The sequence below is a fragment of the Salvelinus namaycush genome, chromosome 10 (genome assembly GCF_016432855.1).
Source record: "Salvelinus namaycush isolate Seneca chromosome 10, SaNama_1.0, whole genome shotgun sequence".
NCBI lineage: Eukaryota > Metazoa > Chordata > Actinopteri > Salmoniformes > Salmonidae > Salvelinus > Salvelinus namaycush.
The window spans coordinates 1,697,136-1,724,283 of NC_052316.1; the positions used below are offsets into that span (position 1 = coordinate 1,697,136).

Below are 27,148 nucleotides of genomic sequence, written 5' to 3' on the forward strand. Positions count from 1 at the left end.
CTGCCATGCTATGTTGTTGTCTTAGTTCTCTATGTAGTGTTGTCCTATATTTACATTTTTAATCCCAGCCCCCATTCCCGCAGGAGGCCTTTTGCCTTTTGGTAGGCCGTCATTGTAAATAAGAATTTGTTCTTAACTGACCTGCCTACCTAACTAAAGGTTAAATAAAAAATACATAAAATAAAATAAAAGCCACGCAAAACGTTCTTGTGTGACAACAAATGTGCCCAATTAGCTGATTCGCTTGAAATGCGCCCACTTTGGTTGAACCGCCCACTTCTGTTAACACGCCCACTTTCAGAGACACTCCATGTATGCATAGCATTTACCCATGACAAAAACTAAAAGGTCATGTGATACTAGATATATCACGCTCATCAACGTAAGACCTTCCGTCGAAGAGGTATTGACGCGCAAACTCCGAATATCAAACCAAAAAACAATTTTGTGCGATACCTTACCCAACTGTTGTAAAGTTTTGTCAACAATGTGGCTGTTTTTGTTTCTAACGCTGGTTAGCGTGTGTTGCAAGGCAGAAGTTTGTCCATGCGAGATCCAGGAACTCTGTCAACAAATTCGCGATGAGAAGGACTTTGAGGTAACGTTAGCATGACCGGTTTAGCAGAAATGTAGCCCGCCATGCTCCTGTTAAAACAGGGTAGCATAATAAGTGATGGAACTACTTGAGAGTTTAGGCTGATAGCCCCATTAAAATGTGACACTAAACCATGACATTTGGGTGAATTCGTGAGTGAGCGTTCACTGACAAACTGGGCTAATGGCAAGGGCCCGACATTTTTGAGATGGCTGGCTGGAGGGATGGACCGCATAAATTTGTGTAATCCAATATTGCAAGCTCTGCTATTGCTACAATTTGTAATACAAGTAGTACGTTGTCAGTTTTACATACCCTAATGCTGTTTGTTTGTATCTTAATGCATCTTGGAAATATAGAATTGTAAATACAGATACAATAGGTGAACACGTCAACTACGAATATTGATGATAAATGTAAGCTTTATTTTTTTTTGGTAGCTGTTTAATAGCCATAGTCACAAGCCACACTTGCTCTCATTCAGTGCTGTATCGTCCTGCCTGACAAATGCATAAGGTTGAAAATGTTTTTAATGTTGTGGCTAGTGTAATCTGTTCTAAATGGGTTTAGACATTGGAATTAGATTTTTTGGGGGTCCAAGTTTCCTTGAAGGATGTTGTATCTTTAGCCCCTACTGTTGTAATTAAGTCAGGTCCACCACAGATTATTTTTGGGACCACCATGGATTTTGCATCAAATCCAATATTGTGTCTAAAATCCAATATGTCTGCAATAAGTCAAATTTTATTGGTTGCATACACATATTTAGCAGGTGTTGTTGCGGGTGTAGGAACACAAGCATTGTAGTAATATTTAACAATTCACAAGAATGTAATTAATTAATATATAATATTAGGACGAGCAATGTTGGAGTCTGGAGTATAAATACAGTATGTAAATGTGATGGGATGTATAGATATTATGGACGCTGTGGATAGAATATTTGGTATATGTAGGATAGAATATTGTGTATATATATACAGCAATAGGATGGCCTTGACTAGAATACACTATATACATATGACATCAGTAAAACAGTATTATTAAAGTGACCTGTGTTCCATGTCTATGTACATTGGACAGCAGTCTCTAAGGTGCGTGGTAGAGTAACCGGATGGTAGTCGGCTAGTGACAGTGACTAGTGAACTTATCCTCTGCAGCAGAGGTAACTCTGGGCCGTCCTTTCCTGTGGTGGTCCTCATGAAAGCCAGTTTCATCATAGTGCTTGATGGTTTTTGCGACTGCACTTGAAGAAACTTTCAAAGTTCTTGAAATGGTCTGCATTGACTGACCTTCATGTCTTAAAGTAATGATGGACTGTCGTTTCTCTTTGCTTATTTGAGCTGTTCTTGCCATAATATGGACTTGGTCTTTTCCCAAATAGGACAATCTTCTGTATACCACCACTCCCTCCCACAACACAACTGTCTGGCTCAAACACTTTAAGGAAAGAAATTCCACAAATTAACTTTTAAGAAGGCACACCTGTTAATTGAAATGCATTCCAGGTGACTACCTCATGAATCTGGTTGAGAGAATGCCAAGAGTGTGCAAAGTTGTCATCAAGGCAAAGGGTGGCTATTTTTAGAATCTAAATTATAAAATATATTTTGATTTGTATAACACTTTTTTGGTTACTACATGATTCCATATGTGTTATGTTCCATAGTTTTGATGTCTTCACTATAGTTTGTATGCCAAGCCGTTCGAACGCCACAGATGTTTTTGCGACAAGAACAGTTTTCGGTATGTCTCATGGTCTGACACACCGCTCTAGCTCTGCCACCTTTTGCTGCAGATGCGGACAAACACAGCTCTAGCTCTGCCACCTTTTGCAGTAGATGCGACATTGGCGGATGTGGTGGATTGAGATGCAGGGCCATGCAATTAAACAGATATACTACAGTGCATTTGGAAAGTATTCAGACCCCTTCACTTTTTCCACATTTTGTTACATTACAGCCTTATTCTCAGATTATTTTTTTCCCCCTTCATCATTCTACACGCAATACCCCGTAATGACAAAGCAAAAACAGGTTTTTGAAAATGTTTGTTAATAAATGAAGGAGAAAAAAAACAATTTAAATAAGTCGTCAGATCTTTTACTCAGTACTTTGTTTAAGCACCTTTGGCAGTGATTACAGCCTCGAGTCTTGGGTATGACGCTACAAGCATTTTGGTGAGAGAAGGATGGAATTTGTCAAGCAGGAAGAGATATTTCATATCTTGCTGTGCTTTGTAAACACAGATCTACACTTTTTTTTATTGTATCTACTGCTCCGGCATCAGACTAATTTTGTGATTCAGTTTCACTTCTCCACTCAGATGACAATTCACGAACAGGCGTTCTATCAGCAGACAGCTACTTTTCTCTGGTACTTTTCTCGGTTTAGCCAGATAACTTTTCTCCGGTAAAATGAAAGATTAACTTTTAAGAAAAACATTAGGAAATGTAGCTTGCTACATTCTTTCTATGATAAACAGAAATGTTAGCCATGCATAGATTTAGCAAAAAATACCTTGCATTTTCATTGTAAGCTCATTTAGTCTAATTGTGTGGATGGCAGCCAAATAGTGTTCCACTTTTTTTGTCATCTGATGAAAAATGAAGCTATTTTCTGCCTGTTTTTACAGTAATGTTTTTTTCTGTGAAGGGAAACTTATAGATCACGCTATTGAAGCAAAAATAACACTCTTGACCTTCAATAGAAAACCGATGTGAGGTGATTCGTCGAAATTATCCAGCCAGTAAAGTGTTGTTCCCTTCATATTGGCTGTCGCCTGTCTGCAATAAAAAAATTCTCAAGAGATATGAGTTGATAAATAGCTATAAATAGCTACTACAGGTTCTCATCTATCTGCTGTTAACAAACTGTTAAGAGAGCGCAAATGGTTCATGTCGCCACGATTGCCAATATCATTGTGTGAGTCATTTGCGCACTCTATCGGTTACAGTAGAACAAGCTAATCAATTTGTCTGGAGTGACCGCTAGGTAAAAGTTGGTGCATACATGCATTTTTTATAACGTAATAATTTAGCAGCGTAATCTGAACACGTGTGTAGGGAGTAATTGTTATGTATTGGTCTTCAAAATATCACAACATAATTCAGCATATTGATTATGAATTTGGGCATTTAAAATCAGTGTTTTGACACTCGGCTATAAATCAAAAATGCATGACAACAGGAAGCAGCAATAATCATTTTTAACTTATATTTTAGGAATATAAATTGTACTTCTAACATACATTTTTCAACAGGATTCTACTTAATCAGTTATCTACTGAATGAGCCCAAAAACATGCTATGATGTATTGATTTACATTTGAACGAAATCGTGAAAATATGTTTGTCTAGCCTAGATTCAGTAAAAAAAAAAAAAAGTAGTTGAAAAGATGCTTTGGAGTTCCTCACCTGCCACTGGTCTCTCTGCTTTCAGGTGTTTGTGTTTGATGTGGGCAAGAAAGCATGGAAGTCATATGATTGGGGAAAAGTGACAACTGTTGCTGCATTTGGGAAATATGATGCTGAACTCATGTGCCACGCCCATTCGAAAGGCGCACGGCTAGTCCTGAAAGGTAAGGTTAGGCATCTCAACCATATGCCAGTGTGCACTTGATCGCCTCCATACATGGATTTGAAAGGAAATGACTGGTATTTGGAAACAACCTAGCCCAGGGTTCCTCAACTTGGCGGCCCAGTGATTTTATTTGGTTCGCCAAACAAACATTTTTTTAAACTATTTTTTATTGTTGGACATAATACAGTGAAAACACCAGCAAATCAGCTCCAATAGTTATACAGTGCATTCGGAAAGTATTCAGACCCCTTTTCCCACATTTTGTTACCTTTGTTACCACTCAGGGATTTCACCATGAGGCCAATGGTGACTTTAAAACAGCTACAGAGTTGAATGGCTGTGATAGGAGAGAAGTGAGGATGGATCGCTAACATTGTAGTTACTCCACAATACTAACCTAAATGACAGAGTGAAAAGAAGGAAGCCTGTACAGAATACATGCATCCTGTTTGCAATAAGGCACTACAGTAAAACTGGCAAAGAAATGAATGTCTTGAATACAAAGTGTTATGTTTGGGGAAAATCCAACACATCACTGAGTGTACCACTCTTCATATTTTCAAACATGGTGGTGGCTGCATCGTGTTATGTGTATGCTTGTCATCGGCAAGGACTAGAGAATAGAACGGAATAGATGTAAGGATTTAATTATTGGAGTACATCAATACAAGGGAACTAGGGGTTTGGTTCTCACAGTATCTTGGTTTATTTACTTCACTTTTAATGAACTCTGTTCTGCTTTTTTTTATGAATAGAAAGTTTTGAGTTGGTACACAAAATAAACACCTTTTCACAATTCAAAATTGCAACCAAATGTATACAATAAAACATACAAATATGCATACTTTTTATAGCACAGAAAATAACATATTTAAGCAAAATCCTGTACAGTGTGACTTAACCTAAAGAACCGGTTCCGTAAACCATACAAAAGAAATTATAATTTTGCTTCAGCAAAATAACTTAAATCTCTTTCCTTTTACAGACGAAATGTAGAAAATAACTTTATGACAGTAAAATTCCCTCTTTAAGACCTTAATCCACATAACCAAACATTTGTAATAAAAAAAATTAAAAAAAATACTACAAAAAAACACTCCTTTTAGACAGTACAGACTTATCACAGCAAAACAAACTTGTGGGCACCAAAACTGTCAATGTCACCTCAAGCCCATTTGATCACTTTATGGCTATTAACAATGTCCGTCCTTTAATGAGAATGTTCTTCTCTTAGTCACTACAAACATTAATTTGGGGGCTCCTGAGTGGCGCAGCGGTCTAAGGCACTGCATCTCAGTGCAAGAGGCGTCACTACAGTCCCTAGTTCGAATCCAGGCTGTATCACATTCGGCCTAGATTTGGAGTCCCATAGGGCGGCGCACAATTGGCCCAGCGTCGTCCGGGTTTGCACGGGGTAGGCCGTCATTGTAAATAATCATTTGTTCTGACTTGCCTAGTTAAATAAAGGTTGTCCCTTGACAACTTTTAGGGACCCTTCAAAGTGCTTCTAGCATTTAGCTATTGTTTTAGCGTTTGCTAGTATCTTCATGTTACTAGAATTTTCTTCTTAGAATATCAAATCCAATCCTCTCCAAATAGCATTTGTTACAGTACCAGTCAAAAGTTTGGACACACCTACTCATTCAAGGGTTTTTCTTTATTTTAACTTTTTTCTACATTGTAGAATAATAGTGAAGACATCAACTATGAAATAACACATGGAATCATGTAGTAACCAAAAAAGTGTTTAACTTTTTTTTATATTTGATATTCTTCAAAGTAGCCACCCTTTTGCCTTGACAGCTGTGGTAGCAATTCTATAGGAAGAGAGAATGCAGATTCTTTCAAACAACACTTTATTATAAGATTTGCAAAACTGGAGAATCAACTATCCACTCAACAGTGCCGGTTCAATGCTTTTATAGAGAAGCGCATCATTTTTGTATACGTGGCAGTCAGCAGATACTGTGTAAAAGGCAATTAGTCTGTGCAAATTTATGATGGCATGAGGTTGATAGCCCGAGGGCTCAACCGTCTAACTGCATTCACAACAACAAATACTATATTGTGCTCCTTTCTGCACGTTTCTGTAGATGGTAAACCCACGGGATGTCACATGCTGCGGTCGCACACAAACGGACTTTAGCTACACGCCCAGTCTTATGGCTAAGTCCCACAAAGCACTAACATATAACAAGACAATTCTTTAAACAGTAAAACATGGGCTAGCATGAATAATTATAATTTTCCACAACACAGCTTTGCACACTCTTGGCATTCCCTCAACCAGCTCCATGAGGTAGTCACCTGGAATGCATTTCAATTAACAGGTGTGCCTTGTGAAGTTAATTTGTGGAATTTATTTTCTTAATGCGTTTGTGCCAATCAGTTGTGTTGTGACTAGGTAGGGGTGGTATACAGAAGATTGCCCTATTTGGTAAAAGACCAAGCCCATATTATGGCAAGAACAGCTCAAATAAGAAAAGAGAAACGGCAATCCATCATTACTATAAGACATGAAGGTGAGTCAATCTGGAAAATGTCAAGAACTTTGAAAGTTTCTTCAAGTGCAGTCGATAAAACCATCAAACGCTGTGATGAAACTGGCTCTCATGAGGACCGCCACAGGAATGGAAGACCAAGAGTTACCTCTGCTGCAGAGGATAAATTCATTAGTTAACTGCACCTCAGATTGCAGCCCGAGTAAATGCTTCAGAGTTCAAGTAATAGACACATCTCAACATCAACTGTTCAGAGGAGACTGCGTGAATCAGGCCTTCATGGTCGAAACCACTACCAAAAGGACACCAATAATAAGAAGAGACTTGCTTGGTCCAAGAAACATGAGCAATGGACATTAGACCGGTGAAAATCTGTCCTTTGGTCTGATGAGTCCAAATTTGAGATTTTTGGTTCCAACCGTTGTGTCTTTGTGACGTAGAGTAGGTGACCAGATTATCTCCGCATGTGTGGTTCCCACCGTGAAGCGTGGGGGTGCTTTGCTGGTGACACTGCCTTTTGAATTCAAGACACACTTAACCAGCATGGATACCACAGCATTCTGCAGCGATACGCCATTCCATCCAGTTTGCGCTTAGTGGGATTATCAACAGGACAATGACCCCCCCCCCCCCCCCCCCCCAAAAGAAAAGCTCCAGGCTGTGTAAGGGATATTTGACCAAGAAGGAGAGTGATGAAGTGCTGCATCAGATGACCTGGACTCCACAATCACCCGACATCAACCCAATTGAGATGGTTTGGGATAAGTTGGACCGGGGAGTGAAGGAAAAGCAGCCAACAAGTCCTTAGCATATGTGGGCGCTCCTTCAAGACAGTTGGAAAAGCATTCCTCATGAACCTTGAGAGAATGCTAAGAGTGTGCAAAGATATCATCAAGGCAGAGGGTGGGTACTTTGAAGAATCTCAAATATAAATATATTTTGATTTGTTTAACACCATTTTTGGTTACTACATGATTCCATATGTGTTATTTCATAGTGTTGATCTCTTCACTATTATTCTAGAATGTAAAAATAGAGAATCACTTGAGTTAGTAGGTGTGTCCAAACTTATGACTGGTTCTGTACATTCTACATGATTCTGTGCTTTCAACTTTGTGGCAACAGTTTGGGAAGGCCCTTTCCTGTTTTAGCATGACAATGCCCCTGTGCACAAAGCGAGGTCCATACAGGAATGGTTTGTTGAGACTGGCCTGCACAGAGCCCTGACCTTAACCCCAACGAACACCTTTGAGATGAATTGGAATGCCTTCTCCGAGCCAGGCCTAATCAGACTTGAGTGATATCCCTCAACTACAAGGTCAAAATTGGCCATATTGAAAAAAAGATTACCAAAAAAATAGCTTGCTTCTTGCAAAATTGCTTCTTGCTGTACAGTCATTTGGAACATTGTGGTAAAATTGACATTTGAATTAATCAAAATATTTCTATACTGCCTAGCCCTAGATGAGCCCTCCATGTGCATTAATCCTACATGCATTTGTCAGTGTTGTAATTTTTTTTTTTACTGTAGGTGATGTGTCCATCCCTGAAATGGTGGACCCTGCCAACAGGACAGCATGGATCACAAGCAAAGTGGACTTGGCCAAGAGGCAGTTTATGGATGGCATCAACATAGACATTGAGCAAGAGGTGGCCGACTCCTCCCCAGAGTACTACACCTTGACAGCACTCGTCAAAGAGACCACTGAGGCCTTTCATAGAGAGATCCCAGGTTCCCAGGTGAATACAATAGTGTATCCTAGTCATACCAGACCAACAACTTGGGGTGTAGGGGATATGTTGGCGTGTAGGCTAATTATGCTCCGATTCACAAATGAAAGCAGGCCACATTCACAATTTCGGTTAAAAGTAAATTGATTAATCCAACCTTACAATCTGCATACCTAAGCTTTTTTGGGTGTCACAACTGACAACATTCATCAGGCACCAAACAGAAGAAAATGAACTGAAACAGGGAGGGACTACATGAAACTGTCCAATACGAAGCGCTTGTTTTCGTTTTACTACGATATGCCCTAATGCAGGGGTTTTCAAACCTCTCCTTGGGGACCCCCAGCCATTCCATGTATTTGAACTATCCCAGAGCTAGCACACCTGATTCAACTTGTCAACTAAATATCAAACCTTTGATTAGGTTTATCAGATGATCTAGTTCAGGGCTACAACAATAGTGTGGATTGTCTGGGGGTCCCAGAGGAGATATTTCAAAACCACTGCCCTAATGAATAGGACCCAGCATCCTCCGTGCCCTTAACTTACCCTCTTCTCCTGACTCGTTCTCAGGTGTCATTTGATGTTGCCTGGTCGCCCAAGTGTATAGACGGGCGCTGCTACGACTACGCCGCCATTGCCGAGTCCTGCGACCTGCTATTTGTGATGTCATATGATGAGCAGAGTCAAATATGGGGCGATTGTGTTGCGATGGCAAATGCTCCATTCAATCAGACACAGTCAGGTAAGTAATTTGTGGAGAAGGACCTCTAGAAGCCCAAACCAGAAGCCATTTTATTGCAGTTATTTGACTTCAAGCTAAAAACTATGGATCCCTAGCCACTACTTGTCATGCTGAACAGACTAATCCTAACCTGCTATGGCCTTCTGTCTTTTATTCCAGCGTATGACCAATATTTGGCGATGAAGATAGATCCAAAGAAGCTTGTGATGGGAGTACCATGGTATGGCTATGATTACCCTTGTCTCGACTTCTCCCAGGTGAATACTCCAAAATTGAACTTCTCAACTTTACTGGAGTGTATGCCTCGTTAGTTTACACTATCAATGTTTCCCTCTACTGTGGGAATTATGATCAAATCAACATATTAGCCCCTTTCAATGCACAATACCGTAACAAATCTAACTATGCAAGATAGTCTGTGATTTGGTTTTTGGCAGAGTGCCTCGTCTGAGGATGCTATTGCATTCACAGGCACGAGCGATCGCAAGTAGATGCGCTTGTTTTTGAGATCAGAGCCTCACGTGTGCACATTTGTTCATTTTCTTTGCTAGTTGGTGAGGTTATTAGCCCAGTTATAGCTTATTTCTGGTCAGCAATGCGGAGTGATTGCTTGCTACAAGAGCACAAAACATGTACATTTCTAGCCATCTTTGAAAATCAAGTCAGGTAAATAGCTTTTTTATGTCTTAAAGAGGCAGTATTATATTTTGAGACAAACTTGAATAATCTAAGAAGCCGATAGGTAGAGGGTAGCATACATTTGGTCAGTATCTTCTCTAAAGTCTCATGGATTGTAGGCCTACATTGAACACGTTGGATGCTACTTACTGTAGGCTGTATCATGGAACAGCTATTTCAATAGCTATTTCCATGTTAAAATGTTGGTGCATTTTCTCTGTTTTTCATGTTAGGCCACTCTGGTAGGCCTACATTATGATCAAATAGCCACAGTAGCCTTCTTGGCCACTGTTAAAATGTTTAACTTGATTGGTGTCCACCCGTGGTAAATTCAGTTGATTGGGCATGTCTGTCTGTCTATCATTCTTAAATGGAATAAGTTTTGGAACCACCAAGCCTCTTCCGAGAGCTGGCCGCCAGGCCAAACTGAGCAGTCAGGGGAGCTGGTTACTCTGACAGAGCTCCAGAGTTCCTCTGTGGAGATGGGTGAACCTTCCAGAAGGACAACCATCTCTGCAGCACTCCACCAATCAGGCCTTTATGCTAGTGGCCAGACAGAAGCCACTCAGTAAAATGCACAGGACTCTGACCATGAGAAACATTCTCTGGTTTGATGAAACCAAGATTGAACCCTTTTAACCTGAAATAAACATTGGCACCATCCCTACGGTGATACATGGTGGTGGCAGCATCATGCTGTGGGGATGTTTTTCAGCGGCGGGGACTGGGAGATTAGTCAGGATCGAGGGAAAGAGGAACGGCGCAAAGTACAGAGTGATCCTTGATGAAAACCTGCTCCAGACCGCTCAGGACCTCAGACTGGGGCAAATGTTCACCTTCCAACAGGACAATGACCTTAAGCACACAACCTGACAGAGCTTGAGAGGATCTGCAGACTAGAATGGGAGAAACTCCCCAAATATAGGTGTGCCAAGCTTGCAGCGCCATACCCAAGGAGACTCGAGGCTGTAATTGCTGCCAATGGGGTTTCAACAAAGTACCGAGTAAAGGGTCTGAATATTTATTTGTAATACTATTGTTGTGTATTGTGTGTAGATTGATGGGAAAAACAATCGATTTTAGAATAAGGCTGTAACGTAACAAAGTGGAAAAAGTCAAGGGGTCTAAACATTTTCCGAACGCACTGTATGTTCAGGAGTAAAAATTGGCTTAACAAGTCACATTGAATTTCAAACACGGATTCAACCACATACCAGGGAGGTTTTCCAATTCCTCGCAAAGAAGGGTAACTATCGGTAGATAGGTCAAATAAAAAAAAGTCCTTTTAAGCATTGTGAAGTCATTAATAATGCTTTGGATGGTTTATTAATACATCCACAGTTGCTGGAGAGGAATGAAACCACAGGGTTTCCAACAGAGTTTTTAATGGCTGTAATAGGGGAACTTAGGATGGATCAACAGTGTTGTAGTTACTCACTCCACAATACTAACCTCATTGACAGAATGAAAAGGAAGCATGTACAGAAGAAAAATATTCAATAATATGCATCCGGTTTCCAGTAAGGCACTACCATAAAACTGCAACAAAAAAAATCTTAAATTAACTTTGTACTGGATACAAAGCGTTATGTTTATGGCAAATCCAACATACTATACACATCACATTTTCAAGAATGGTGGTGGCTGCATGTTATGGGTATGCTTTATCTTGTTTTTCACAATAGAGCTAAGCACAGGCAAAATCCTAGAGGAAAACCTGGTTCAATCTGCTTTCCTTTCCTAGGAGCTCAGATGCAAAAATGTGATGTCCAACGTTTCGACAGACAAGCTGTCTTCATCAGGGTATATCAATCTGCTTTCCGACACTGGGAGACAAATTCACCTTTCAGCAGGACAATAACCTTACCAATCTGCTTACCAAGATGACATTGAATGTTCCTGAGTGACCTGGTTGCAGTTTTGACTTAAATCTATGGCAAGACTTAAATGGCTGTCTAGCAATAATCAACAACCAATTTTGGTAGCGTATTTTTAAAAGAATGTGCAACTGTTGTGCAATCCAGGTGTGCAAAGCTCTTAGACTTACTCACAAAGACTCACAGCTGTAAACGCTGCCAAAGGTGATTAACATGTATTGACTCAGGGGGTTGAATACTTATCAAATCAAGATATATATATATATATATAATTCTTTTCTCCACTTTGACAGAGTATTTTGTGTAGATTGTTGACATAAAAATGTATTTTCTATGAATTTTAATCCCATTTTGTAACAACAAAATGTTGAAAAAGTCTAGGGGTGTGAATACTTTCTGTAGCAGGCACTGTACCAGAAAAAAATGAGAGAACATCGTCCTGCTGTCTCAACTATATGTGTCTTTTTCTCTAATTAGGAAGGGGTGTGCTCCTTAGCCAAGGTTCCGTTCCGGGGTGCACCTTGTAGCGATGCAGCTGGCCGTCAGATCCCTTACAGCTTTATGATGAAACAGATCAACGGCTCTCTGTCTGGCAGGCTGTGGGACGAGGTCCAGCTGGCTCCCTACTACAACTACAAGGTATGGAGACACATTGTATAGAAGGTTTGTTGAACAAGTAGCCTAAGCCCATTTGTCTGGGCTGCTGGTGACAAATGACAACTCAACAGAAGCTGCAGCCATTTCGGGGGAAAGGCTATTTGACTGCAGTGCTGTTAGATTGAACTAACACAGTCACCTCACAACACATCGCTTCCTCCAAATCCAATAAAACACTCTGGCTCAAGTTGAACTCTCGCCAAGGCTGCATTATCCTCCTTGTTCGCAAAGAGGGTGCCATTGTCCCATAACAGACTTTGTGAACTGAACTGTCATCCACAGGACCAAAGGGGACAGATCCATCAGGTGTGGTACGACGACCCAGAAAGCATTGCCCTGAAGGTGGCATATGTACGAGAGCTGGGCCTGAAGGGCACGGGAATGTGGTGCGGCAACCTCCTGGACTACAGCAACAACCCAGTTGCCCGGGAACAGAGTCGAGACATGTGGAACGCCCTCATGGGCTGCCAAGACGCTCAGTGCTGAGAAGACTGCCTTTCCATTGGATCCTCACTGCTATTTGTTGCTAGTCAATAGATGCTTTTGTTCGAGGACAGAAGTGGGACAGAGGAACCACAACGTGTCTTCCTCTTGAGCTCAGGGATGCGTACTTGCACTTCTATTTCATAGTAGTTTTTTTGTATTGCAATTGTAAAAACATGAGCCACTTTAAAACTTTATGTTTTGTACAAAGAATCATGCCATCACAGATGGATTCAAAATGGTTGATTGTCAAACAGCATTGTGCCGCTGTCTGAATCTTACAAATTTGGCTTTGCCATATAAGCGCTTAATAAATACTGTGATTTGCATATGCCAGTAGATTTGAAGAAGAGAAAAAAAAGAACTCCTACCAACAACACTTAACTGTTGTACTTGTCTTTTCTTTTACTCTCACGAATACAGATTTTTGCAGATTGTTGTTTCGCTTGCAATGATCGGGATATGTGGTTGTTTTACCTACTTTAGGGGAATGCAGTAAGAGCCACTAAGATTAAAATATGATGTAAATGTTTACGCTTCAGAAAGTCAATCCTAAAACCGCTGTGGCTTCTGAAGAAAATTCCATCCTGAAACAGTTACGAAATCTCTTAGTCATGGCAGATACTGTTGCTTTGATACTGTACAAATATTTGTTTTCATGCTTACGATTTTAAGTTGGTAGTATCAACACAGGTAAATGATCAAATGAGAGATTGTTCTTGCTGCAACAGGGACACGACAGTTTAATACAAACAATTGTTTGGTAAACTGTGAAGTCATGGCTTTCACTTGATATGCACTGCAAATAGACATAATTTAAATGTGACCTTTTCTAAAATATATCATTTGGAATAAGCTAAAAGCGAACATTGTCTTCTGGAATAAGGCCACGGTGGTACTGGTAGAAGTGGCTCAGTTAGGGATGCTATGAGCCTGCGGTCTGTCCCTTGCTCCTGCTCCAAAGCCCATGGATCCAGAGAGAAATGTCTGGGTATTCTTCTGGGCCAGCTCAGCCTTCAAGGCTCTCAGCTCTGTGGCAGCCTGCTTCCCGAGCTAGGAGGAAATAAACAAGGAAGTACGTCAATGAAAAACATTGAGCACTGTCTGTCCAGCAAAGCTCTCCACCTCCTGCCCAAGTCCCATGTAAAAGTTGATAACTGACATTTCTGCTTCTCATATGAAATTTTTTTCAACTGAGCCCTTAATTAACATACTGTAGTTTTTCCCCAATGAGATAAACAGGGATGGAAAAAATAAAGGAGAATTGTATTTACATTTGTAGAGTTATGAGGGAGTCAAATTGCAATTGAGATTTTAATACCTTGATCTCTGTGACGAGCCTCATCTTGGCATCATCCACCTTCTTCCTTAGGTTGTCAATCTCATGGCTCTCTGTCATTATCTGGATAATGAGCTCATTCTGAACATGGTGGGAAAAGTACCCAATTGTCATACTTGAGTAAAAGTGAAGATTCCTTAATAGCAAATGTAAATGTAAAAAAAACATTCTGACATAATTTACAAACAAAGCATTTGTGTTTAGTGAGTCCACCAGATCAGAGGCAGTAGAGATGACCAGGGATGTTCTCTTGATAAGTGCGTGAATTGGACCATTTTCCTGTCCTGCTAAGCATTCAAAATGTAACGAGTACTTGGGTGTCAAGCAAAATGTATCGAGTAAAAATAACATTATTTTATTTAGGAATGTAGTAAAGTAAAAGTTGTCCCAAATATAAATAGTAAAGTACAGATACACACAAACACTACTTAAGTAAAAAATACTTTGACGTACTACTTAAGTACTTTACACCACTGTCTATAATAATGGCATGGTCTGTATTGACCACAATATGAACTTATTCCCTCTAGTGGATGTTGTGGCTCAGTCAAACTGACATTGTTGCTATGGCCTTACTGAACCAGAAACACTGAATCAACTTTGCATCCCAATAATCTGCATGTTCACTTCCTTCACAGATTTAAAAGCAAAAAAATCATAAAATAAATATGGTGGAAACTATCTAGCCAATGTTTGGGGAGGGGAGCACACTTCAGTTGAAGGACTGATTGTTACTTTGGTGCTCGACAATCTTCCCCGCCATCTGGGCTTTCCTCCTCCATCCCTCGCCTTTAGCTGGTGTAGGATGTTATTGTAGAATATCTCCAGCTCTTGACGAAGACTTCTCAGTGTGACCTCCAAAGGGGCTGTGGCCTTCTTGGTATCAAAATAGCTCCTCTTCCAACTGTCACGAGCTGGAAAACAACAAAAGCTCTCAGGGCAAAATTGACTGGCTTTTGCTCCAATGTCAGTTCTGAACCCATTTATTTCCAGAAAGAGTTTTGAAAAACAAGATGAAGGTTAAATTGAGGAAGGAAAACATGATTTATTTGTTTTTTCTGTAACTCTTAAAGCATGTAGCTATAATGCTTTATAAGTTGTTATAAGCATGTATGAGACGTTTGTATTCTACACTAAACAAAAATATAAACGCGACATGCAACAATTTCGAAGATTTGACTGAGTTACAGTTCATATAAGGAAATCAATCAATTGAAATGTATTAGGCCCTAATCTATGGATTTCACATGACTGGGAGTACAGATATGCATATGTTGGTCACAGATACCTTGGGGGGGTAGGTGCGTGGATCAGAAAATCAGTCAGTATCTGGTGTGACCACCATTTGCCTCATGCAGCACAACATCTCCTTCGCATGGAGTTGATCAGGCTGTTGATTGTGGCCTGTGGAATGTTGTCCCAGTCCTGGATATTGGCAGGAACTGGAACATGCTGTCGTACATGTCGATCCAGAGCATCCCAAACATGCTCAATGGGTGACATGTCTGGGGAGTATACAGGCCATGGAAGAACACAGACATTTTCAGCTTCCAGGAATTGTGTACAGATCCTTGCGACATGGGGCTGTGCATTATGATGGCAGTGGATGAATGGCACGACAATAGGCCTCAGGATCTCGTCACGGTATCTCTGCATTCAAATTGCCATTGATAAAATGCAATTGTGTTTGTTGTCCGTAGTTTATGCCTGCCCATAACATAACCCCAGCAGCACCATGGGCCACTCTGTTCACAACATTGACAACAGCAAACCGCTCACGCACATGACGCCATACACGCTGAATGCCATCTGCTTATTACAGTTGAAACCGGGATTCATCGGTAAAGAGCACACTTCTCCAGCGTGCAAGTGGCCAGCTAAGGTGAGCATTTGTCCACAAGTCGGTTACGACGCTGAATTGCAGTCAGGTCAAGACCAGTGGAAGCGCTTCAGGGGAGGACCATCCTCAGGGAATTTCAGAAAAATTTAAAGTGAAACAAAGTTAAACTTTTTAGATAAAACTACACTAAATATATTCACGTCACCAACTAATTGATTAAAAAACACTGTTTTGCAATGAAGTTCTACAGTAGCCTCAGCAGCACTCTGTAGTGAACCGGAGTACAGTTGGCTTCCGTCCTCTGAGTACATTGACTTCAATACAAAACCTAGAAGGCTCATGGTTCTCACCCTCTTCCAAAGACAGAGTAATTATGACCACTTCCGCAGGACATACTCCAACCTATCAGAGCTTTTGCAGCATGAACTGACACCCAATCAAAGGATCAGAGAATGAATATAGTACTGAAAGCATAAGCTACAGCTTTCTAGCACTGCAGTGCTTAACATGTGGTGAGTAGTTGACTCAAAAAGACAATAGTTGAACAGTTTTGAACAAATACATTTCTAGAGAGATTTCGTAGTATATATTTTTTCACTTTTACTTGCTTAGCTAGCATCAAATGCTGCTAGCTAATTTAGCCTACACAAACACCCGGCTCAAACAGAGAGGGATGCTATGTTAGCTAGCTGGCTGTCCAACACTGGAACTCTTCCAAGTCAAGGTAAGCTTTTGGTTTTATTAATTTATTGCCGCCCGTGGGTGTAACTACTAAACTGCTTGCTGCTAACTACACTGTACTGCATGTTTGTAGCAGGTTTACTAATGCGTTAATTCTTGTAGCTATGTTGACTATGACATGACAACAATGTGTGTAGTGGTTAGCGCTCATGATATGAAGGTTTGGCTTGGAAAGGTTTTTTCACCTGGTCACAGACAGCTGATGTGTTGTCTACTGATGTCCACATGCGAAGGGAAAAGGTGAGAGGAGGAGAGTGCGTAGTAGATAGACAACGAGCTGTTTGTATGTGGCTGCTATGAAAGTGAACTGTGTTTGCGTCTAATCCGGTGTATTCATTGCGCCGATTCTGTTGAAAAACATTTCTTAAACGGAATGAAACGGCGATAAACATACCTGAATTTGTCCAATAGAAACTCGTTTGCAACTGCTGGACTAATGATTACACTAGATTAGATCAGCTAGATGCAGGCAAACGTGTGCAAGGCGGCATTGAATATGTCCCTGTCTGTCACCTTGACTACTCAATTCTCTCGACCTGCGCACCTACGTTGTAAACTTTCATTCATAGGCTAGATTGTAGCAACCTCATGATGGGTACAGGGAAAATTAGAGTATCATGTAGTAGCCTAAACCTATATTTATACATTGAGCTGGGTGAATGGAATATGAATGACAGTCATCCAATATGCTGTAATAGAAATAAAGCCATGTTCATAAAAAAAAGATCATCCTCCCTCATGTTAAACTGCACTGACCACCACTGGTGAAGACAATTAGCATGCAGATGAGCTTCCCTGAGATGGTTTTTGACAGTTTGTGCAGAAATTCTTCAGTTGTGTGAACCCACAGTTTCATCAGCTGTCTGGGTGGCATGTCTCAGACCATCCCGCCGCTGAAGAAGCCGGATGTGGAGGTCCTGGGCTGGCGTGGTTTGTGGTTGTGAGGCCGGTTGGACGTTCTGCCAAATTCTCTAAAACAACGCAGGTAGGTGGCTTATGGTAGAGAAATTAACATGAAATTCTCTGGCAACAGTTCTGGTGGACATTCCTGCACTCAGCATGCCAATTGCACACTCCCTCAAAACTTGAGACATCTGTGGCATTGTGTGCTAAAACTGCACATTTTAGAGTGGCCTTTTATTGTCCCCAGCACAAGGTGCCACCTGTGTAATTATTTAATCAGCTTCTTGATATGCCACACCTGCCAGGTGGCTAGATTATTTTGGCAAAGGGTAAATGCTCACTAACAGGGATGTAAACACATTTGTGTACAAAATGAGCGAAATTAGCTTTTTGTGCTGGGATCTTGAATTTCAGCTCATGAAAAATGGGACCAACACTTTACATATTGCGTTTATATTTTTGTTCAGTATAATAAGGCTCATAATGTTATGCCACTCAGTGTATAATCTACAATTTTGCGGAGATTTACATTTTATGCTGAAAAGAAGTGAGGCGTAAATGTTGCATGCAACTGGCCACTATATTCCACTGTGTTTTTTATTTCTTTGTAGTTTATTTTCCCTTTTTTTGTGTGTTTTGTGGTGTCCGGTATCCCTGGTATACCATGCTGTCACAATGCATATGGTGTATGCATTTGTAGGTCAATTTAGAAACTATAATTATTTTTGGCCTTGCGCAGTGAAAGCCCCACCTTAGATATTCGACATGCTTCTTATTGTGAGGCTTGCGCAGCATACTACTTCTTATTCTTATGCACGCTACGCCTTTTACACTGTTTAAGATAGAAACGCCATTCCAAGTTCAAAACGTGAGTAACGGTCTAACTTTTTTGTCCCCCCATCCGCTTTCGTGGCATTTCCTCAAGATTCTAAAGCTCCCCATTGTGACATAATCACTTCCAACGGCCATTCTCGAAGTGAAATCATGCAGCTTTTGACTCAAATCAGCTAATTATTCCACTTTGCAACAACTTAGACAAAGTTAAAGTGTTCCCGTCTTCATCTAGTTCTCTGCTGCTCAAATATGGCATTAGGACAAAAAATACTATTTTGAGAAAGTTACAGCAGGTTAAGTAACTTTAAAAAATATTCAAAGGTATTATATCTTCCTCTATTTCTCTGCTTGTCAAATCCCATCGCCTGTCTCTTTCTAGCCACAGCTCTCTGTGTTATTGAGATTCCAAAACTAAGCTTTTGCTAGGATACTCAGACACAGAGAGGGCAAAAATTATGAGGAGAGTGAAGTGTGACCATAATTACTGACCACAACCGCACAAATATTGACCACATATTGACCAAAACAATGTGATCATGATCATGAAATCATGTGATTTCTCAAGATTCTACTGCTCCCCATTGTGCCATTCATTCCCTGTAAATGAAATCATGCAACTTTTGACAGAACTCAGCTAATTATTCCACTTTGCCATTTTAGTAACTCCATTTTACCAGGTGTTCTTCCAACTTTTCCCAAACTGCCATTTTGACCACTAACGCAACAAGTTAGAGAAACATTTTCAGAGGTATGAAATCTTCCCCTACTTCTCTGCTTGTCAAACCCGAAAGCGTGTTAGAAATCGTATGTACCAATCTCTAGGTAGAGCCGTTTTAGTAACCCATCGCCCGCTATCTTCTAGCCACAGCTCTGTCATCTTTGCGATTCCAAAACAGAACTGTTGCTAGGATACTCAGACACAGAGAACCAAAATTAAGAGGAGAGAAGTGACCACAATTATTGACCATATAACAATTGAACCACACAACTACAGACCACAACCACACAACTACTGAACTCAACTACTGACCAAAACAAGTGACCACAACCACACAACAACTTACCGCAAAAACACAACTGCTTACCATATCTAGTGACCACAACCACACAACTTCTAACCACAACCACACAACTACTGACCACAACCACACAACTTCTGACATCTAGTGAACACAACCACACAGCCCCTGACCTCAACGACTTAACTTTTGACTGCAACCACATAACTGCTTACCACATCTAGTGACCACAACCACACAACTTCAGACCATATCTAGTGACCACAACCACACAACTGCTTACCACAACCACACAACTTCTGAACACATCTAGTGACCACAACCACAGAACTTTAGAACACAACCACACAAGTGCTTACCACAACTTCTGACCACATCTAATGACCACAACCACACAACTTCTGAACACAACCACACTACTGCTTACCACATCTAGTAACCACACAACTACTGACCCAAACTTCTGACCTCAACCGCACAACTTCTCACCACATCTATTAACCACAACCACACAATTACATACCGCGACCACACAACTTCTGATCACACATTTAACTACTGACCATATCCACACAACTTTTGACCACAACCACACAACTACTGAACTCAACCACACAACTGCTTACCACACCTAGTGAACATAAACACACAACTGCTGACCACAACCAAACAACTGCTTACCACACCTAGTGACCACAACCACAACTATTGACCATAACCACACAACTTCTGAACCACATAACTACTGACCCCAACTTTTGACCACATCTAGTCACCACAACCACAAAATTACATACCACAACCACACAACTTATGACCATATCCACAACTTTTGACCATAACCACACAACTGCTTACCACATAACTTCTGACTGCAACCACACAACTACTGACCACAACCACACAACTGCTTATCACATCTAGTGAAAACAACCACACAACTTTTGACCACAACCACACAACTTTTGACTACAACCAAACTTCTGAACATAACCACACAACTACCGACCACAACTATTGAACCACATAACTACTGACCACAAAGTCTGACCAAATCTACTGACTAACAATGGGAATTAAATCTAATTTCACAATTTGAATAATATAATCAAAGTACACATTTTTGTACTTCTTTCACTACCACAACTACTGAACCACATAACTACTGACCCCAAATTCTGACCTCAACCGCACTACTTCTGACCACATCTAGTGGCCACAACCACACAACTCCTGACCTAAACAGCAAAACTAATGACCTCAACCACACAACTGCTTACCACCTCTAGTGACCACAACCACATAACTTTTGACCACAACCACACAACTGCTTACCACATCTAGTGACCCCAACCACACAACTTTTGACTACAACCACACAACTATTGAGCACAGCCGCACAACTTCTGACCATATCTAAGGACCACAACTGACCACAACCACACAACTTCTGACCAAACATCTAACTACTGACCATATCCTCACAACTTATAACCACAACCACACAACTACTGACACATTTAGTGAACCCAACCACACACCTTCTGCCCACAACCACACAACTACTGACACATCTATTGAACACAACCACATACCTTCTGCCCACAACCACACAACTACTGACACATCTAGTGAACACAACCACACCACTACTGACACATCTATTGAACACAACCACACACCTTCTGACCACAACCACACAACTAACGGCCTCAACCACACACCTTCTGACCACAACCACACCACTACTGACACATCTAGTGAACACAACCACACAACTACTGACACATCTAGTGAACACAACCACACCACTACTGACCACAACCACACACCTTCTGACCACAACCATACAATGACTGACACATCTATTGAACACAACCACACAACTTCTGACCACAACCACACAACTACTGACCTCAACCACACACCTTCTGACCACAACTACACAACTACTGACTACAACCACACAACTTCTGACCTCAACCACACACCTTCTGACCACAACCACACAACTACTGACCTCGACCACAATTGCTGAACACCTCTAGTGACCTCAACCACACAACTACTGACCTCAAACACAACTACTGAACACCTCTAGTGACCACAACCACACAACTACTGACCACAACCACACAACTACTGACCACAACCACACTACTACTGACCACAATCGCACAACTACTGACCACAACCACGCTACTGCTGACCACAACCACGCTACTGCTGACCACAACCACGCTACTGCTGACCACAACCACACTACTGCTGACCACAACCACGCTACTGCTGACCACAACCACACTACTGCTGATCACAACCACACTACTGCTGATCACAACCACACAGCTGCTGACCACAACCACCCCGCTGCTGACCTCAACCACACAGCTGCTGAACACCTATAATGAACACAACCACACAACTACTGACCACAACCACACAACTACTGACCACAACCACTGACCTCGACCACAATTGCTGAACACCTCTAGTGACCTCAACCACACAACTACTGAACACCTCTAGTGACCACAACCACACAACTACTGACCACAACCACACAACTACTGACCACAACCGCACTACTACTGACCACAATCGCACAACTACCGACCGCAACCACGCTACTGCTGACCACAACCACGCTACTGCTGACCATAACCACGCTACTGCTGACCACAACCACACTACTGCTGACCACAACCACACTACTGCTGATCACAACCACACTACTGCTGACCACAACCACACAGCTGCTGACCACAACCACCCCGCTGCTGACCACAACCACACAGCTGCTGAACACCTATAGTGAACACAACCACACAACTACTGACCACAACCACACAACTGCTGACCTCAACCCCATAATTGCTGAACACCTCTAGTGACCAGAACCACACAACTTCTGACCACAACCACACAACTTCTGACCACAACCACACAACTACTGACCACATCTTCTGACCACAACCACACAACTGCTGATCACTCAACTGCTGACCACAACCACACAACTAATGACTACACAACCACTGACCATTCATCTACTGAGCACAACTGAGCACAACCAAACAACTTATGATTACAACCACACAACTTCTGACCACATCAGGTGACCACAACCACACAACTGCTGACCACAACCACTGACCACAACCGCTGACCACAATTGTTGACTGCTGACCACACAACTGCTGACCACAACCACACAACCGCTGACCACAACCAGACAACCGCTGACCACAACCACACAACCGCTGACCACAACCACACAACTGCTGACCACAACCACACAACTGCTTACCACATCTAGTGACCACGGCCATGCAACTTCTGACCACGACCATGCAACTTCTGACCACGACCACGCAACTTCTGACCACTGACCACACAACTACTGACCACAACAACTGACCACAACCACACAACTGCTTACCACATCTGGTGACCACAACCACACAACTACTGACCACTACTACTGACCAAATCTACTGACCAGTAGTGACTATCTGTGGGAATTTAAAATGATTTCACTTTTCAAATAATATAATCAAAGTACAACTTTTTAAACTTTCACTACCACAACAATACTTTCAAAGAGCTTTAGCAAGCCTCACAACTTTACATGTAAAGTTACAATCTAGTTATTATTATTATGACCATGGCAAGTATGCATCACAATAGTAATGTCTATGTTGTAGGGCAGGTCAGTAACTTATTTTGCTGTGCCCTGTCGCACAGATTATTTTATAGTTAAACAAACTAGTTGGTATTTAATCTGGATCATAATGAGATGCTAATATATTAGAAGGGGGTCATATGTGCTTTTGTCATATCCTGAAACGAGGGTGCAAAAGAACTAGTCCAGACATACACCACCTTGATTTCGACGGTGTCTGTTCTGTGCCAGCAAGTCTTTTCCTTTTCTCAGCAACTCTTGTCTTGTCTGTTCTAGTTGCTTTCTCTCCTCTTTTGCCATCTTAATTTCCTCTATCAGTTCATCTCCTGAGGGAGGGAAGAAACATACCATGTCATTTGCGCCTTACATTTCAGCAACAACAATATGGATGACTGAGACATAACAGAAATGCCTGCTTACTACTTGATAGGAAGACCGAGGCAGCCGTTTTACGAGTGCCCAGGGTTGGGGCGGGGGGTGGAGAGGCGTACTGTGTAGGCATAGTTACTGGGTGTTCAGGGACCTACATGAAAATAAATTATTGTTAAAACAATTTCATTTTTTTGTTGAAGCAAATTGATTTCGGTGTGCATGCCAAGAAAATAGTTGAAGTACTCCTCGCTGCTTCTCCTCTAGACCTATTTCCCTGACTTAGACCCCCTTTCTAATTCAAACCCACCTGCTGGCTGTGGAGTTTTGAAGCAGTAACAAAGCCACACAGTATTTTACAAGGCGCTGGTAATTTCCAATAAAACTACTCTTGAGTTGTCTCAACAACCTCTCTTGGTGTGCAGTACTTGATGGAACTACACCTTTAAAAAAAAACGATTGAATGGGCTTGCAGATGTTCAATAGTCTGGCTATGACAGAAAAACATGGTAATTGTAACTGATTTTGGCATAATGTCATTTCAGTAAGTATGTAAGCAGCACGCAAGCATCTCTTACCTCATTTTTTTGTTTATTCCTGATATACTTCAGTGTCTGTGCATCTATAGATTTCCTAAACCTCCAAAGAGAGAAAAAAAATGTTGGGCTCATTTATTTTAAATGACTCATCTAGAAATTCGGTGCCTGTAACCAGGGTTTAAATTGCTCTGACGGTGTTAGAGCTCTTCCTCTCTGTTATGGCAAAAGTGTTCCTCTGTGTGTTACCTGTGTGGGGTGGGAGAAAACACATAATCCTTATCTTCCAGTGACTCTGGAACCCCCGAGTCGCTGGCTCGGTTTCTCTTGAAACGCTGTTTCTTCTTAGCCGGTGCCACCTTCCCCACAACGGATTCTGTCAAAATGGATTGAAAGTAAATGGTTGTAACAACATCTCTGTCTGTTACAACAAGTACAAGGTTGACTTGCTTTTCAGAGACGTCAGTTTAAAGGGATAGTACACTCCAAAATCTAAGTTTTTCAGACAATTTCATACCAGACTCAGAGCACTTTTCAGGTACAAACTCCCCCCTCCAAAAAAAAAAATGATTTTGTAGTGAGCTATTGCTTTAACTCTCACCTTTAGCCTCTATGACACACTGGGGTGGCCCCTGGGCTTGGGCCTTCCACAGGAGGTGGTCATCCTCAGCGCACCCAGGCTTCTGAGAGGAGAGAAGGTCCTCCTCGTTCTCCTCTGTGGAGCTATAGCTCTCCTCTTCCCCCGCCTCCTCATCGGGGCTGGGGGAGGGAGGGGGCTGTGGCTGGAGACCCTGGGGGATCTGAGGGAATTTAAAAGGCTCTTTTGTCCCTGTTGGCATTCCTTGCACTCTGGCAGTGTAGTAAGTCTGGGGGTCTGTGGAGTGGGTGTTGGGGGTGAGGGACTGTGAACAGACACTGTTGTCGATCTCCACCCTGGGCAACAGATACAGCTCTGGCTGAGGGGCCTGGAGAGTAGGAGAAGATCATGACATAAGGACAAGGCATGCAACAAGTGTATTATAAATAGATTTCTTTCTTTCACTTAAACAAATATTATACTATCTACAGTATATATACAATATATTAAAAAAATATATATTTATATAAAAATAAAATATACAATATAAAATATATTTTAACATTTAAGTGGAATGTGCATACATATGGAGGGGCAAAATACTTCACTTTCAGATCCCTTTCTTGTTTGGCTTTGACCTATTTAAAAAAAAAAGAATAATACACATGCAATGGGACAATGAATCACCTCATGCCAGTTTGCCAAATAAAACACAAGTGATAAGCAATTGTGTCCCTGAACCAGGCTCGCTGTACTCACCAATGCCAAGCTTCGGCCCACACATTTTAAAAATGAAAACTTGTCAATATCTCTCTCAGCTCCGAGGAGAATGCCAAGCTCACTCCTGAGAGTTCTGAGAGATGTATCAGGAAACACCCTGGCATGAAAACAACAATGTACAGTGAAGAGGCACTATGTTCAAAGACATTTTCACATCAAAGAAATATGGGTGAAGACGACAACCATCAAAGTATCTTGTTGACTGTTTAATCTGCAGTTTTCTTTACCTCTTCTGTACATATTTTCTATTATGAATATTCCTACAAATTGTAGGCTATACTGGTCTCATTATTTGCAGTAACCATATGCCACTTCTGAATAGAAAACATGTCATAAATATCTCACCTGATGAATCCAGTAGATATGAAGCTCTCTATGGCTTCAACCGGCACTCTATTCAGTTTTAAGTTCCACTGTTCATTTGGTACAAACAGCACATGGAGCTCAACAAACTAATAAGAAAGCAATCGAAATGAATACGTATTGGAGCTTCTTACACTTTGCCCTAACAGTCATTGGTTTTCCAAAAAGCAAAGTTCACCAAGAAAGAGGATATAAAGACTCTTGCGGTAGACAGATGGTGATAATCTTCTGTCCTGAGTACATAAAATGTTTTTTTTTAAATTCACGACATAATGGTGCAATGTATAGCCTACATACCTTTCTACTTGTTAGTCGTCTCTCTTCGGGATATCTAAAACACTTGCGCGAGTACTCCATTTTCAACAAGCCTCACCTATTCTAAGAAATAATCTGTTTGACGAAGGCATCAAGTTTTTCCATGATAAATGCTGTTATTTTCACAGGATAAGAAGTAGGATACGGGCTGGTTTCTTCTCATAAAAGCTTGTGAATGTGTTGTGCTTTGCTTGTCCAGGGGGCGGAGTGGAGGAGTGGACTGCTAAGTAACAATCTCTTGTTAAATCAAACAGAGCCAATCGAAGCAATATCTTTATGGATGGCAGAAACGGTTGTTGCTCCGCTGCAAGACACCCAAATAAACGTTAAAACATTACCCCCTATAAGGTGGAGATTGTAATAGGGTCATTGTTGAATAGCAGTGGCATTTGAGAATAGCATTTTGGAAAAAATGTAAATAATGAAGCGTATTTGGGTACATCTTTTAAGAGTTTCATTCTAAAACACTACAATGCTTTCATAAAGTATTCACACCCCATGACTTTTTCAAAATGTTGTGTTACAACCTGGATTTAAAAAGGATTATATATACATTATTTGTCACTGACCTACATATAATATGCCATGTTTTTTTTAAATGTTTATAAATTAATTGAAAATGAAAAGATGAAATGTCTTGAGTCAATACGTATTCAACCCCTTTGTTATGGCAAGCCTAAATAAGTTCCGGAGTCGGAATTTGCTTAACAAGTAATATAAGTTGCATGGACTCACGCTGTGTGCAAAAATAGTGTTTAGCATGATTATAATAGGGTCATTATATTTGAATGACTACCTCATCTCATACAATTATCTGTAAGGTCCCTGAGTCGAGCAGTGAACAGTAAAACACAGATTCAACCACAACGACCAAGGAGGTTTTCCAATGCCTCGCAAAGAATGGCACCTATTGGTAGATGGGTAAAAAAACACACAAAAAACTAACATTGACTGAGCATGGTGAAGTTATTAATTACACTTTGGATGGCGCATCAATTT

General features: G+C 41.1%; 2 protein-coding genes across 4 annotated transcripts; one reads left to right on the forward strand and one right to left on the reverse strand.

Moving 5' to 3' along the window:
* Positions 1-340: 340 nt before the first annotated feature.
* ctbs (chitobiase, di-N-acetyl-) lies at positions 341-13,234 on the forward strand. The gene is made up of 7 exons (XM_039002051.1): positions 341-598; positions 4,036-4,174; positions 8,209-8,417; positions 8,982-9,153; positions 9,313-9,410; positions 12,186-12,347; positions 12,648-13,234. Exons 1-7 carry the CDS (start codon positions 488-490, stop codon positions 12,849-12,851), a joined length of 1,095 nt encoding a protein of 364 aa, XP_038857979.1. The 5' UTR covers positions 341-487; the 3' UTR covers positions 12,852-13,234.
* On the reverse strand, positions 13,234-26,369 carry spata1 (spermatogenesis associated 1). Of its 3 annotated transcripts, none has more exons than XM_039002050.1 (12): positions 26,132-26,369; positions 25,817-25,884; positions 25,451-25,568; positions 25,276-25,329; positions 24,716-25,079; positions 24,364-24,490; positions 24,157-24,217; positions 23,630-23,732; positions 23,410-23,535; positions 14,923-15,101; positions 14,170-14,268; positions 13,234-13,901 (listed from the first exon to the last, which is right to left on the reverse strand). In XM_039002050.1, exons 1-12 carry the CDS (start codon positions 26,189-26,191, stop codon positions 13,761-13,763), a joined length of 1,500 nt encoding a protein of 499 aa, XP_038857978.1. In that variant the 5' UTR covers positions 26,192-26,369; the 3' UTR covers positions 13,234-13,760. The 3 variants fall into 3 exon arrangements, with proteins under 3 accessions (XP_038857978.1, XP_038857977.1, XP_038857976.1); XM_039002049.1 differs by having other exon boundaries at positions 24,157-24,211; positions 25,817-25,923; XM_039002048.1 differs by having other exon boundaries at positions 25,817-25,923; positions 26,132-26,368.
* Between the last annotated feature and the right edge of the window lie 779 nt (positions 26,370-27,148).